The sequence below is a fragment of the Eubalaena glacialis genome, chromosome 2 (assembly GCF_028564815.1).
Source record: "Eubalaena glacialis isolate mEubGla1 chromosome 2, mEubGla1.1.hap2.+ XY, whole genome shotgun sequence".
Classification (NCBI taxonomy): Eukaryota; Metazoa; Chordata; class Mammalia; order Artiodactyla; family Balaenidae; genus Eubalaena; species Eubalaena glacialis.
In genome coordinates this window covers 67,555,129-67,568,291 of record NC_083717.1, presented here as the reverse complement: position 1 = coordinate 67,568,291, position 13,163 = coordinate 67,555,129, and the positions used below count along the sequence as shown (strand labels likewise).

General features: G+C 52.0%; 1 protein-coding gene across 4 annotated transcripts in view; it reads left to right on the top strand.

Moving 5' to 3' along the window:
* The window catches only part of CORO2B (coronin 2B), a 139,995-nt gene that overhangs the window by 114,169 nt on the left and 12,663 nt on the right, over positions 1 to 13,163 (top strand). For all 4 annotated transcript variants that reach the window (XM_061180144.1, XM_061180147.1, XM_061180145.1 and 1 more), the window contains exons 4-5: positions 11,475 to 11,624; positions 12,305 to 12,469. In XM_061180144.1, coding sequence (XP_061036127.1) covers positions 11,475 to 11,624; positions 12,305 to 12,469 — 315 coding nt within the window. The remainder of the gene's footprint in view (positions 1 to 11,474; positions 11,625 to 12,304; positions 12,470 to 13,163) is intronic.

Sequence of the window (13,163 nt, the reverse complement as noted above, 5' to 3'; positions counted from 1 at the left end):
GCATGAGAGAATGAATATAGCCCAACTAATGAATGAGATTCACAGTGAATAGTCTCCATTGGTTAATAAATTAGGGGGTATGGAGGAGGTCAGCTGGCACAGTACCTAATAAAAGGGAGTGGTGGGGACAGGCTAAGAGAATGGGCTTGACCAACTCCTGAAGGTCAAAGCCCTGAGTCAACCCAAGAGGACTCCTGAGAGCAGCAGCATCAAGGGCAGGGCCCATGTGAGCAGGGAGGGCAAGAACTTGTGATGGGCACGATCCATCAGGTTTGGCTACTTTCTTCAACGAGACGGAGACAGTGACCAGGGGTCAGAGAACCGACAGGCCAGAGGATGAGCACAAGGTGATGAAGCCCAGGACAGGTGAGGAAACCCAGAGGGCAACGAGGACACTGGTTGCTTCCTGGGCTGAGAAGGAGGCAGCTGGAGTTGGTGGGAGCTGGAGAGCTCAGTGGTCAGTACAGGTTAAGACTGGGCTCAGTGTGAGAGAGGGCACTTGGAGGTGCTGTCCATTGTTCTCTTCTGGGTGCAGGGAGTCCAAGGAGTGTCAGCGACCACAGCCAGCTCCGTCCCTGCCTGTGCTGAAGTGTTGAGCCACTGTCACTAGTCATTGAAGAGCAAACACCCCTGAAACTCAGGGCTGCCTTACACTGACTTTTCCAGCCACTCTGGACTGGACACTCTATACGCCATTAGCCCTAATTGCCACCCTGTGCGACAGGCATTGCCACCCCAAGCCAAGGGCTGGGGTCAGGTCACAGAACTAGAGAGTAGAGGAGGACTGCTGGCCCCAGAGCCCACGCTCTTCCTGATCTATGAAGTCCTGTGATGACACGAATCCACAGAGTCCGTGTTGGAAGCCTCAGGCCCCTCCCGGTGTCTCGTATTTCACCAGGGAGCCAGCTGGGAAGGAGAAGGGCAGTGTCCATCTGGGTGTGGGGGGACAGGTTAGGCTGGGCTCTCAGAGTTGCTGGCTGTCCTGGCTCCACCTCAGGTCTGAACTTCCTGAATCAGGGCGAGGGTGGGAGGGGTCACTGGCCCTGATGGCCCTGCCGGGTTCTAGCTCAGCACCTTATTTCACCTGAGTCAGGCGCCACGTGCTCCAGGACCCCAGTTAATAAACCAGACGCCCATGCTGTGTGCTCAAGAAAAGCATAGGGCCCAGCCCTGACCGCACGAGCCAAGCGGCTCTCTTCAGCTTCACACACGCTGGACCACAGTGTGCCTGCCTAGGATGCTGGGCTTCAATGACAGCTTGACTGTGGACTCTGCTGGACCTGGGATTGAATCTCAGCTTCACCATTTACTAGCTGGGTGACCAAGGGCATGTTATGTACCCTCTCTGAGCCTCAGTGTTGCTCCTGTTTTTAATAGCAATAATACTGGTACGTCCCTTAGGCAGTTGCTATGACGATGCGAGGAGGCCTGTGCCTAGCACTATGCCTGCTGGTCTCAGGATGCAGAGTGAAGTCGTTGCATCCACGGAAGGTCAAACAGAGGGCTATGTGCACAGGGAGGACAGAGGGATTACTTTTGGCCGAGGTACAGGCAGGGTAGAGGGGGTTAGAGGGCTGAATAGACCCTGGAGAAGCAGGACTTTGACAGCAGAGAAAATGTTCTAGAAGGCCCAGGAAAAGGACATAGGCAAAGGCCTGCAGGGAGTATGTCTTAGTCCACTTGGGCTGCTATAACAAAGTACCACAGACTGAGTGGCTTTTAAACAACAGAAATGTATTGCTCGTGGTTCTGGAGGCTGGAAGTCTGAGATCAGTGTACACCATGGTCAGGTAAGGGCTCTCTTCTCATTGTGTCCTCATATAGTGGAAGGGGTGGAGCTCTGTGGGGTCTCTTTTATAAGGTCACTAATCCCATTCATGAGGGCCCCACCCTCATGACCTATCGCCCATCCCCAAAGGCCCCACCTCCTAATACCATCAGCTTTGGGGGTTTGGATTTCAACTTATGAATTTGGGGGCAAGACAAACATTCAGACCATAGCAGAGTTCATATGGTGTGCTTGGAAGACAGGGTCATCTGGTGTGGCTGGGGTCCTGGGGTGGTGACCAGGGAGGGGAGTGGGCAGGAGGGGCGGCTGCAAAGGGAGGTTGGGAGCAGAGAGAGAAGGCTTGGGACACCAGGGTGAGCAGCTGAACTTTGAAGTGAGACTTGTGCTTCTCAAGCCATCCGAACATGAGCCAGGACACCACGTATGCAGTGTGGAGACACTGCACGCTCTGGGGGTCAGGGAAGGGGCTGGGGAGTGGTCACAGGGGCTTTGTGGAGGAAGTGGAGCCCAGGCAAGCTGGGCAAATGCTGGAATATGGCTCAGCAGAGAGAAGGGGAGCGCCCAAGAGAAGGGTATGGCTTGGGTACATGTCAGGGTGTAAAGAGAAAGGACACCAGGCTTAGGGGCACAGGGAGAGAGAGGCTGGCCCAGAGCCACTGATCCAGAGAGAAGGGGATAAGGTCACAGATCAGTGAGGAGCTAAGCTCTTGCTCTGGCTGCCAGTCCAGCTGCCCAGAAGCAGCCGCTCACAGCCCTCGCTTTGCCCCTCAGGTCTCCGCCCCTCCCCAGCCTCAGGGCCAAGGATCTTGGCATTGGAGTCAGCACCCCCTGACACCCCGAGGCTGGAACCATGCCCCTCCTGGAGAAGGGCACACTGAGGGCCCAGGGGAAGCCCCTGCCCAGGGTCACACAGGGAGTCACATCCCAGACAGGGCTGGACCCCAGGTCTCCTAACTCCCAGCCAGCACCCTGAGCACCTACCCACAGCCCTAGTTTTAAGTGAGGAAACTGAGGCTCAGAGTCTGGAAGGGCTGACAGTTCAGATCCGTCCAGCACTCAGTGTTTCGATCTCAGCGTGCTCTCTGTGCAAAGCCCTTGTGGGGCACCAAGAGCACATGGAGCCGGGCATCCTCACCCAGGTCCTGGGAGGGGGGCTGTAAAGGCAGAGGACCAGCAGCCCCCAAGGTGGGGGGAGGAGGCCAGTCAGCGCTGCCAGGACCACTCTGCCTGACCTTCCCGCCTCTGCCAAAGCCCCCTCCAGGGGCAGGCCTCCCTCGAGCCTCTCCAGACCACATGGTCAACTTACTGTGCATCAGACATGACACCCAGAACCAAGGTTAAGAGGTCAGTCAGCACACCTACTATGTGCCAGGCACTGTGATACACACCAGGGCTAGGGAGGGAATCAGACCGAAGGGGCCCAGAGAGATGCCGTTCGCAGCACGCCAGGCCCACGTCTCCAGGCAGGCCCTGCACACCCACTGCCACCCCTCCCCCGCCCTCTACTTGTGTCACAACATTCAGAGGACACTGAAGGGATCTAGCCAGCCTCCACCCCCTCCCAGCTCCTTTCCCATATCCCCATTCCTTGAAAAGTCTCCAGTGATGTCCATTCCCCATGTCCCTCAGGATCAGCCTCCCCTCCCCCCAGCCTCCCCTCCCCGACAGCGTGAGGAGGTCCTCGGGAGTCTAACCCCATCCTTCCAGGGAGCCAACGGGACGTACCCAAGCCCTTTCCCAAGGGGCTCCCATCCCGAGGGAGAGATGGGGGCTGTAACTCTCCCTGGCATCTGGCAGAATCCAGTTCTTTCCGCCGCTGGGTGATGTCACCTATTGTTGAAGGGCTGTGCTTTTTATAGCTTCTGCCGCAGCTAGGGAGGGCGGCTGGCAGGCGGCAGGGAAGGGCGCTATGGGTTTCCAAGCCTCGTGCTCCCAGCCCTTCTCCAGCAGCCACAGAGAGAGGTTTCTGACATCTCAAGGAGAGGAGAGAGTGATCCCAGAGGGAGGAGGAGGAGGGAGGCAGGGCCCTCTCCCAGGTTCAGCATCTTTCCTTTCCCTTCTATTCCTCTGCTTCTCCATCCAGCAGCTGCCCTCACCCACCAGGAGAGACGATGCTCCTCCCCGAAGAACCTGGGGGTGGGCTGGGGCAGGATGTGAACCCTGCTGGAAGCAGCCGGAAGCCACCCACCACCCTGCTCCTATACATGCACACGCGCGCACACACACGCACACACGAGCTTGAGAACCAGTACCTCTCTGAGGTGAAAGGGAGCGACACACTCCTTTCGGAGATGGAAGGACAGCAGCCCCGAGAGGCCTTACCAATGCACTTGGCAGCTGCAGAGACACTACCAGTGTGCAGGTGTGGCTCAGTCGTTAGGCAGCCAGGCTCAGGAGGCCATAGGCCTAGGTTCAAATCCTGGCCCTGCCACTTCCCGTGTCTGTGATCTTGAAACAGTCCTGCTATAAAATGGGGACCCTATTGGGCTTATCATGAGAACAAAATGAATATAGTGTTTCTTGGCTACTAAGAACTCCATAACCATTAATGTGGGGACCAAAGAGTTCAGATAACCTGCCCCGGTGAGGGCTGGCCAGGGGGTTGGAAGAGGGAGACACAGTGCTCTTTCCACTATATCTCACTCTTTGCTTCTTGAGGCTCCAAATAGGCCTTCCATCACTGGTTTCCAAAAAAGACTAAGCTGAATGCTAAGCCTTAAAATCTAGGAAAGAGATCCCCACCAGGTCTGCCTTCCCATTCAGAACTAAAGGGGTGATTTGCCATCTATCTAGCTCGCCACCAGCCAGAGCAAGGGCTAGCCTGCTTCCTTACACGTGACTCATTGCTGAATCTGCTAATGCTCGGAAGGTTTCTGGGCTTCTCAGCTTCTTCCGTTGGTTCGTTCATTTAACAAGTATGTCTTAGGTGCCTATTATATTCCAGGCACTGTTCCTCACCCTAGAGATAGGGCAGTGAATTTAAAGACCCCACCCATGTATGGAGGAGTTGACCATCAGTGGGAGGCCTTGAAGGTTGTCTGTGCCCCAAATGGGGTAATTTTTAGATTCTTGAGGCCAGGGAGTGGCATCTCTTTTTTGGAATAGATGAGCAGAAAGACAGATCATGCCCTCTCCATGTTGTCAGAGTCTATCCAGGGAAGAAGGAAGGGATTGGGCAGGGGCAGGGGTTCAGAAGAGAGAAACAGGGCAGTTTGCCTGATTCAAATCCTGAGTTTGAATCCCAGCTCCCCACTTCCTGGCTGTGCAACCTAGGCAAGTTTCCTAACCTCTCTGTGCCTCATTTCCTTACCTGTGTAAGAATAGTCATTAATAATAATAATAGGGGGCTTCCCTGGTGGCGCAGTGGTTGAGAATCTGCCTGCTAACGCAGGGGACACGGGTTCGAACCCTGGTCTGGGAAGATCCCACATGCCACGGAGCATCTAGGCCCGTGAGCCACGACTACTGAGCCTGCGCATCTGGAGCCTGTGCTCCGCAACAAGAGAGGCCGCGATAGTGAGAGGCCCGCGCACCGCGATGAAGAGTGGCCCCCGCTTGCCACTAGAGGAAGCCCTTGCACAGAAACGAAGACCCAACACAGCCAAAAATTAATTAATTAATTAATTAAAAAAAAATAATAATAATAGGTAGCACATATCCTTTCATGTGTCCAGCCTCACATTTACCATTTCATTTAATCTGCTGGCAGCTACCTCACAAGACTCTCAGCAGTAGATGCTCAATCGTGCTTCCTTCTGGGCCCTCTCACCTCCCTCCCTTAGGAGTGATTTGTTTCCCATGTTGGGAAACAGTTAAGTGGTCAGAAGATATCAACAGTAAGGTAGACTTTGAGGTTCTACCTCTTGTTTAGGTGAGTGACGATAAACTCAGTTTCTAGTAGTAAACAGAATAGTTGGCAAGAAATGAGGAGGTGGGAGTTCCAAGACCCTCTGGGCAAGACCCTCACGGTTTCTTTCTTCTCGCTGCAGAAGAGACATGAGAGTTGCTCTGATCTCAGCCCCAGGCTTTGTATCTGTGGATTTGTTGGATGGAAATCCTCGGGCCAATGGCTGTGTAATGTAGTACAGCTAAATTGGATGCCATCAGAGGGCAGTAACCATATCTTATACTTGCGTGTTCCTCCCTGCACTACTCCAAACGGGGTTGTTTTTGAAGTAAATACTAAGGAGTTGGAATCCATATCTTCTCCCAGCTACTTAGGACCACTGTGAACGCCAGCTCCTTCTCTTAGCTCCTATACCCCAGATACAGACAATAAGTACTGTTTGTTTGCTGTAGCTGTGTAACAAGCAATTCCCCTAACCATAGCATTCTTTCCCTTAGAACAGTGTTGTCAAAGGGGCTGAGTAGGCCCTCACTAGGCCCTGGCCCTAAGTCACTAGCAGCCACAATCCTCAATGTATCAGAAAGCAGAGAGACCCAGCCAGACACCTTCCTAATCGCATAATAATTTTAAAGAGGAAATGTATTTGCATTCCATAAAATGGAGACAGACTTCATACCACATTCATTGACTACACAGAGGGCCACAAAGCACAGATGAAAAATAGAAATAACATCTAAAATCTGACCTATCTAAAACTTGTATATAATCCTTAACTAATATTAAGCAAACATTGTTAAGTATTACTAAGAGTGCTTAATAATCTGGTTCGTAGGGTATATATTTAGTCTTCATAACAACTATAATTAGGTGTAATTATTCTTACAGTTGGGAAGACTGACGTTCAGAGAGGCTAATAAGTTGGCTGAAGTCTCACAGCCGGTAAGGTCAGAGCCTGGATTCGAATGGAGCTTGTAAGACCACAAAGCTCTCACTTTCTTGGCCCAGCTGCTCCCTCACCCATGCACAGGGACACTTGGTTTTGCAGCATTATAAACTGTCCCTTTCAGCCGCCTTGGCTTAGCCTTGTCTGCACGTGTCTGCTGTCAACCCCACAAGACTGTGAGCTACTTGAGACCAAGGACTGGCCCCCGGTGGCCAACACTGTGACCCAGGGAGGGGGTAGGCATATTTCGTTGGATTGATTGGAACTGAATTTAACTAAACAGGGCTCTGACCCAGGGACCTTTGAAAGGGACAGTCCCAGGCACAGCTGGCTTGCTGGAGAAAGCGCTTTTGCCACTTCTCCCCTCCCCTTCCTTCCAGAAATCCCGTTTGGCAGACTCTATTTGGTTTCCTGTTGAATTGAAGTAACCTCTCTGAGAGCAACCTCTGAACAGATCTATAGCGCTCCTCCCACACCCATCCACTCTTTGTTCCCAGCAAATCCCTTGAATATTTAGGGACTGGAATTCCTTTTCCAGCTACTTAGGCCCACTGTGACCTCCAGCTCCTCCTCTGAGCTCCTGTCGTGCGTGCTGCCAACTGTTAGCTGTAGTGGTGGATCAAACAGAGCTAGTCTCTTCCCCCCGGTGATAACATTCAATGATGTCAAAAGCAGAGAAGTTTGGAAGATTAATACTGTCTCAGTGTGCAGAAGAGAAAACTGGGGCCCAGGGAGAGAAGTGGCTAGAATCAAATGGAGTTATGAGGCAAGACGCCTCCCTCCTTCTCTGTGGGACATTTTCCATTTGAGACCCAACTCTAGCAGTTGTTGGTGAAAACAGCTCTTGGCTTCCCCCCTGCAGCCCTTCATTCCTCTGGACTTGGCGCCAGTCCGGGGGCTGAGCCTGGTCACAGACAGTGCCTGCCCTCTCCATCCGCTTGGCTTAGCCCCTCGGTTCCTAGGCAGAGCTGTCACGCCAACAAATCAGCTCCTATGACTAGAAAGCCTCAGACTCACAAGGACCCTGAAGCTCAGTTTAGTTCAACCCACATACCTCTAAAAGGTACGTACCTCTCAGTTCATCATCTGGATGAGGAGCCTGAACCTCAGAGAGGTTAACTGGCTTGTCCAAGGTCATCCAGCTGGTCAGTGGGATTAGAGCCTGAGTGGACCCGCCCTTCACAGCTTCCCCCGTGTCTCTACCTTACCCTGCACGTGATGCCATCCAGGGATGCCTCTGTTAGCTGGCTCCTTGGGAATTAGGCTGTTCTGGAAAAAAGCTTCCTTCTGAGCCTCAGCCCGAGCAGGATTCCTTGGGACATCGATAACCAGGGATGACATACATGGCCTCTGGCCTCCTCTGCCACCCGCCAGCCTGCCCCACCCCAGCCGGGCTAACCCTCCTGCGGTTTCTCTGCCCACTGTGCCTGAACCCACACACGGGGTCATTTTTCTGTCTCATCCTTCCCCACATTCCCAGCCTGTCTTTTCAAATGTGGGTCACATCCCCTCTTCTAATAACCCTGTGCCTCCCGACCCTCCCACCCCGTCACCCCCAAGACTGGATTCAGGGCCTCCAGCTCTGTGCTCCTGTAGGTCCTCTGCCATGTGCGCTCAAGAGCAGGCATGGGGCAAGCTCAGCGCCCCTCCCATTGGCTCATTATCCCACGGCCTGGCTCATAAGAGGTGTGAGTGGAATGAATGAGACTCAACTTTTGGTTTCAAAGGTTTTTCTCAAAGGCCAGATTTTCTCCCCTTCCTAATCAACACTTATACACTGAATGACATGGGTTCGCGTGTGTATGTACTTGTCTGGCCATAGACAAGATCCTTTGCCCCCAAATGCCTCCACGCTGGCCTGCCTTTCTGCTCCTTAAAGTTTCGTCCCCTTGACTGTGAAAGCATCTCAAGCTTCCTGCTCAAGTGTAAACAAGGGTAGCCTATCAACAGGGAAAAAGATGCCTGGTATTTCTAAGAATCAAAGACATGCAAATCCAAACAACAGGGAGATGGCATTTTTGATCTGATGGGCAAAAACCTGTTTTCGAAGGTATAGTTTTAGAGATATGGGTAAAGAAACACTCTCAGACTCTGCTGGTAAAAACTGGGACAGCTTTTTTTTTTTTAAGTTTTTTTTTAAATTAAATTAAATTTTTTATTTTTGGCTGCGTTGGGTCTTTGTTGCTGCACGCAGGCTTTCTCTAGTTGCGGTGAGCAGGGGCTATTCTTCGTTGCAGTGCGCGGGCTTCTCATTGCGGTGGCTTCTCTTGTTGCAGAGCACAGGCTGTAGGCGCTCTAGCCGCATGGGCTCAGTAGTTGTGGTGCGCGGGCTTAGTTGCTCCGCGGCATGTGGGATCTTCCCAGACCAGGGCTCGAACCCGTGTCCCCTGCATTGGCAAGGGGATTCTTAACCACTGCACCACCAGGGAAGTCCCTGGGACAGCTTTTGAGGACAATTGTACAGTAACTAAAAAAGTGAAACACTTCTAGGCATGTGTCCTACAGGAATACTCACAGCCATGCACAAACTTGTATGACAGGCCTGATCATCATAGAATGAATTGTAACAGTGAAAAAAGCGGGCAGAGCCCAGGTGTCTGTTAACAGAAGTTGATTAAATCCATCACGGCATGGCCACATAACAGCTGTCCCTCTGGCCACTTAAAAAGATAAGGTAGAGCCATGTGTAGTGGTGTGGAAAAATGCCCACTAGCTCTTGTTACATGAGAAAAGCAAGTTGCAGAAGTACATGTATCATTCACATACCTTTGGGTAAAAAAGAAAGAAATGCGGAGGATGGGGGAGGTATTGTATGTATGATGTGTGTGTGTGTGTGTGTGTGTAACACAAGCATTAGTCTCTGCTCTTCAAGGGTCACCTTCCTCTGGAACATTTGGACAAGAAGAATGTGTGTCTTATTGGTGACTACTGAGTCATCTACCTTGGTCCCCACTCAACCCTCCCTGCCATTTCCAGACGAGACCTCATCTCAGAAGGCCCTTGCACAGGGCTGTCGGGGAAAGACCATAGGGCATGCTAGGCCCCCTTTCCATCACCTCCCTCCCCCAGGCTTCTGCCACCATGCAGGCTTATGTGAGTGTTGGGCTTTCCTGGAGAGCTGGAGCAACCACAGGAGATGATTCAATGAGGACAGGAAAACCTCAAACTGTCCCCTAATTATAAACTTTTTCTCAAGTATGTTTTTGAAACTGAAAATGGTGCTCCTAAGGGTGACCCCTAATCCTTGACTGGACCTGGAGCCTCCTGTGGTCTACATGTGCCGAGCTGGGTCTTCGGGGGAACATACATGTGGGACATACTCATTTCTACAGTCTGAGGGTAAAGCACCAAGAAGGGAAACCCACAAGGGAATTCCCTTAGAGGTACCCCCGGTTCCCAGCCTTGCTCCCCTGTCTTCGGGACTGCCTTTGGCTTTCTTTAACATGTTTTTCCTCTTTATTCATAGCCTTCAGAATTATCATCAAATGGCTAATATTCCATATTGCTATGACATATTAAATTGTTTCCCTAATGTTGGTCACTTGGAGTATTTCTGAATTTTCTGTATTGCAATGAACATCTTCATGCATGGAGATTTGAGCTTATTTTGAATTTTAAGAGTGAAATTACTAGATCAAGGAATATAATACAAATGTCTCTATTGTTCCTACTAAAGATTGCCGAATTGCTTCCAAAACAGAGTTACTCTGATTTGTAATACTACCAACACCAACTGAATCTATAAGTTCCAGTATAATCCTGTCAACACTGTTTTTTTTTCTTTCAGTTGGCTATTTTAGAAGATTATAAATGGTATCTCAAAGCTGTCTTCCCTGTTTTTCTCCTTACTAGCAAGGGTGGAGTTCAGATTTTCAAAACGTTTGTGTTAAAGGTGTCCTAAGCTATAGTCACATGTGCTTTTTCTTCTCCACCAAGTTAGATCATAATAAATAGCATTAATGATGATGATAACAATTGTAACAAGAACTATAATTCCATAGGTCTTTAGAGCACTTTATAGTTTACAAACTTTTACAACCAGTATCTTATTTTATTCTGCCAGTAGGCAAGGCAAGGCAAAGACTCCCCCCACCCCCTCCATTTATAGATGAAACAGTTGAAACTTGCAGGGTATGCTTGGCTTGAGAAACAGAAGCCTACCAGCGTTAACGTAAATAATCGGGGGTTATTCAAAGATCGCAGAGAAATTGCTCAGTTTCTCTCTCTCCGGGGCCACATGATTGCTTCTCTCTGCTTCTCTCCATGAGTTGCACCCTCTTCTCTCTTCTTTGCTTCTTTATCAGCATCCGTAAGACTGATAATAGCTGCATCCAGGCTCTGCATCCTTTCGGCTCAGGCTCCAGCATCTCATCGGTCTCTGCCCCTCGGTTCATCATCTTTCGGGAGAGACTCTGGGCCTCCCAGTCTCCCAGATGGGTTTCCCTCTGCTCAGGTGTCCATCCCGAGTGGGGAACAGAGTGAGGGACAGGCCATGTGGTACAAACAGAGGTGCTGGGGCTGAAGGCACTATTAGAAGGGTGTGGAAGGGAAGCAGAGATAGGCTTTGAATACAGCACTTGCTAAAAGCTGCTCCATGTGTGATCCTCTGGGCCTGGCTAGACAATAACAATAACGATATGCCAGTAAGAACAGTCGCCAAGGTCTGCAGAGACTTCTTGGAGAAAACCCTCCCAAAGGCACAGAGGAGATGGTCTCTTTTCTCTCTAGCCACACCCTGCAACCTCCCCCCAGGCCTCAGTCGGGCTCTGCCCACCACCCTGGCCAGGAGATACCTTACTAGGCAGATCTCTGAAAGCCTGGTGTCTGAGGAAGAGGGCAGCAGGGGCTTCTCCTGGCCCTGCCCAGCCAGCCGAGGCCCTCCTTCCCCTCTGCAGGTGCGGATCTGGGAGATCCCCGAAGGCGGGCTGAAGCGGAACATGACGGAGGCTCTTCTGGAGCTGCATGGGCACAGCCGGCGCGTGGGGCTGGTCGAGTGGCACCCTACCACCAACAACATCCTGTTCAGTGCTGGCTATGACTACAAGGTGGGCAGCCGGTGGGCACTGTGGCCGGAGCCGACTCAGCGGGGAAGTGGAGGGAGAGAGAAGGGCACTTTGGGGGGCCTGTAGGGAGCACTGTTACTTTCCCGAGCCTGTTAACCAGTACTGTCACATCCATTCATTCGTTCATTCAACAACACAAATGAGCATCTTCTGTGCGCCCGTCATTCCTGGGGTTCACAGAGGCTGGAGGCATCTTTACTGCCTTCTCTGGCACTGATACATTGGAGAAGAATGCCCACTCCGTGCCCACACTCTCTACCTGGCCACTTCTTAACTAAGAAGTGGCTGCTGCCCTCCTAGTAGGAAAAAGAAGCATCCAAAACTGCTGGTGGGGAGAATGGAGCCCCAGCCCCTACCCCCAGGCGTGCCCTCAAAAGAGGTGTGCCAGCCAGTGGAACCTGGCCAGGAACACTCACCCTTCTTGCTAGAAGCAGAAACTCAGCCCAGGCTGGGGCTGGGATCTGCCCAAGGATAGTTGTGGATTTGTGTGACAGGGACACATCAGCCTTTGATATAGAACCCACCGACACCATCCCGCATCCCAGCACATCCAACCCTGCATGGGGCGTCTCTCTCAGGGCCATCGGGTGCAGACTGGGGACAGCCACCCCGTGCCAGCAGCAGCAGGGCTGAGCCCGCCTCCTGTGTGTCCGCCCTCCCAGGTCCTCATCTGGAACCTGGATGTGGGCGAACCGGTGAAGATGATAGACTGCCACTCGGACGTGATCCTCTGCATGTCCTTCAACACTGACGGCAGCCTGCTTACCACCACGTGCAAGGACAAGAAACTGCGTGTGATTGAGCCCCGCTCCGGCCGCGTTCTGCAGGTGAAGCCCAGCATCTTTCTCGAGGGGAAGGAAAGGTATTGGGATCCGGGGCTCTGCCTTCAGCCAGCCCTGGAGGGAAAGGCTGTGCCAGCTCCCCTCTCCCGAGCACCCGGCCTGCACCTCTGGGGACCACCCCATCTGTTCTGGGCCCTTCTTCGCTCATAGGAGCCCTGCCTTGTTCTGGAAGCGGAGGGACCTCAGTAGCCTTCCCACAGACTCCACCCCTCTCCCCAGATGGGATTCTTCTGCCTGCTCTGGGGGCCAAACTGGTAACCCCCTTCAGCGCATGAATCCCTGGGTGTTGACCATCATAGGCACAGGAGGAGGGGACTTTGGACTCACTGCCCAGCCACCTGCATGGGATGAGCCTGGAGAAAGGGGCTCGGGGTGCCAGTCCCAGGGACAGCTCCAAGAGGGGAGGTGGATGGTGAACTTCACTCCAGTTTTGGTCTTTGACTCTGGGTCTTAACTCTGAGGAAGGGATTGGATGTCATTTGGGAGTAAGAAATTTACATTTCTTGAGCACCTACTGTATGCCAGTCATGCCGCTAGATGGGATGGAAAATTTGGATGAAATCTGAGGCTTACCTCCTAACACAAGAAAGAATGGTGTGTGACCTGGTTGCGTTTATCTTGGAAAAAGCCAATATTGCAGGACCAGAATGTCATCTACTACTACTACTACAAACGATAA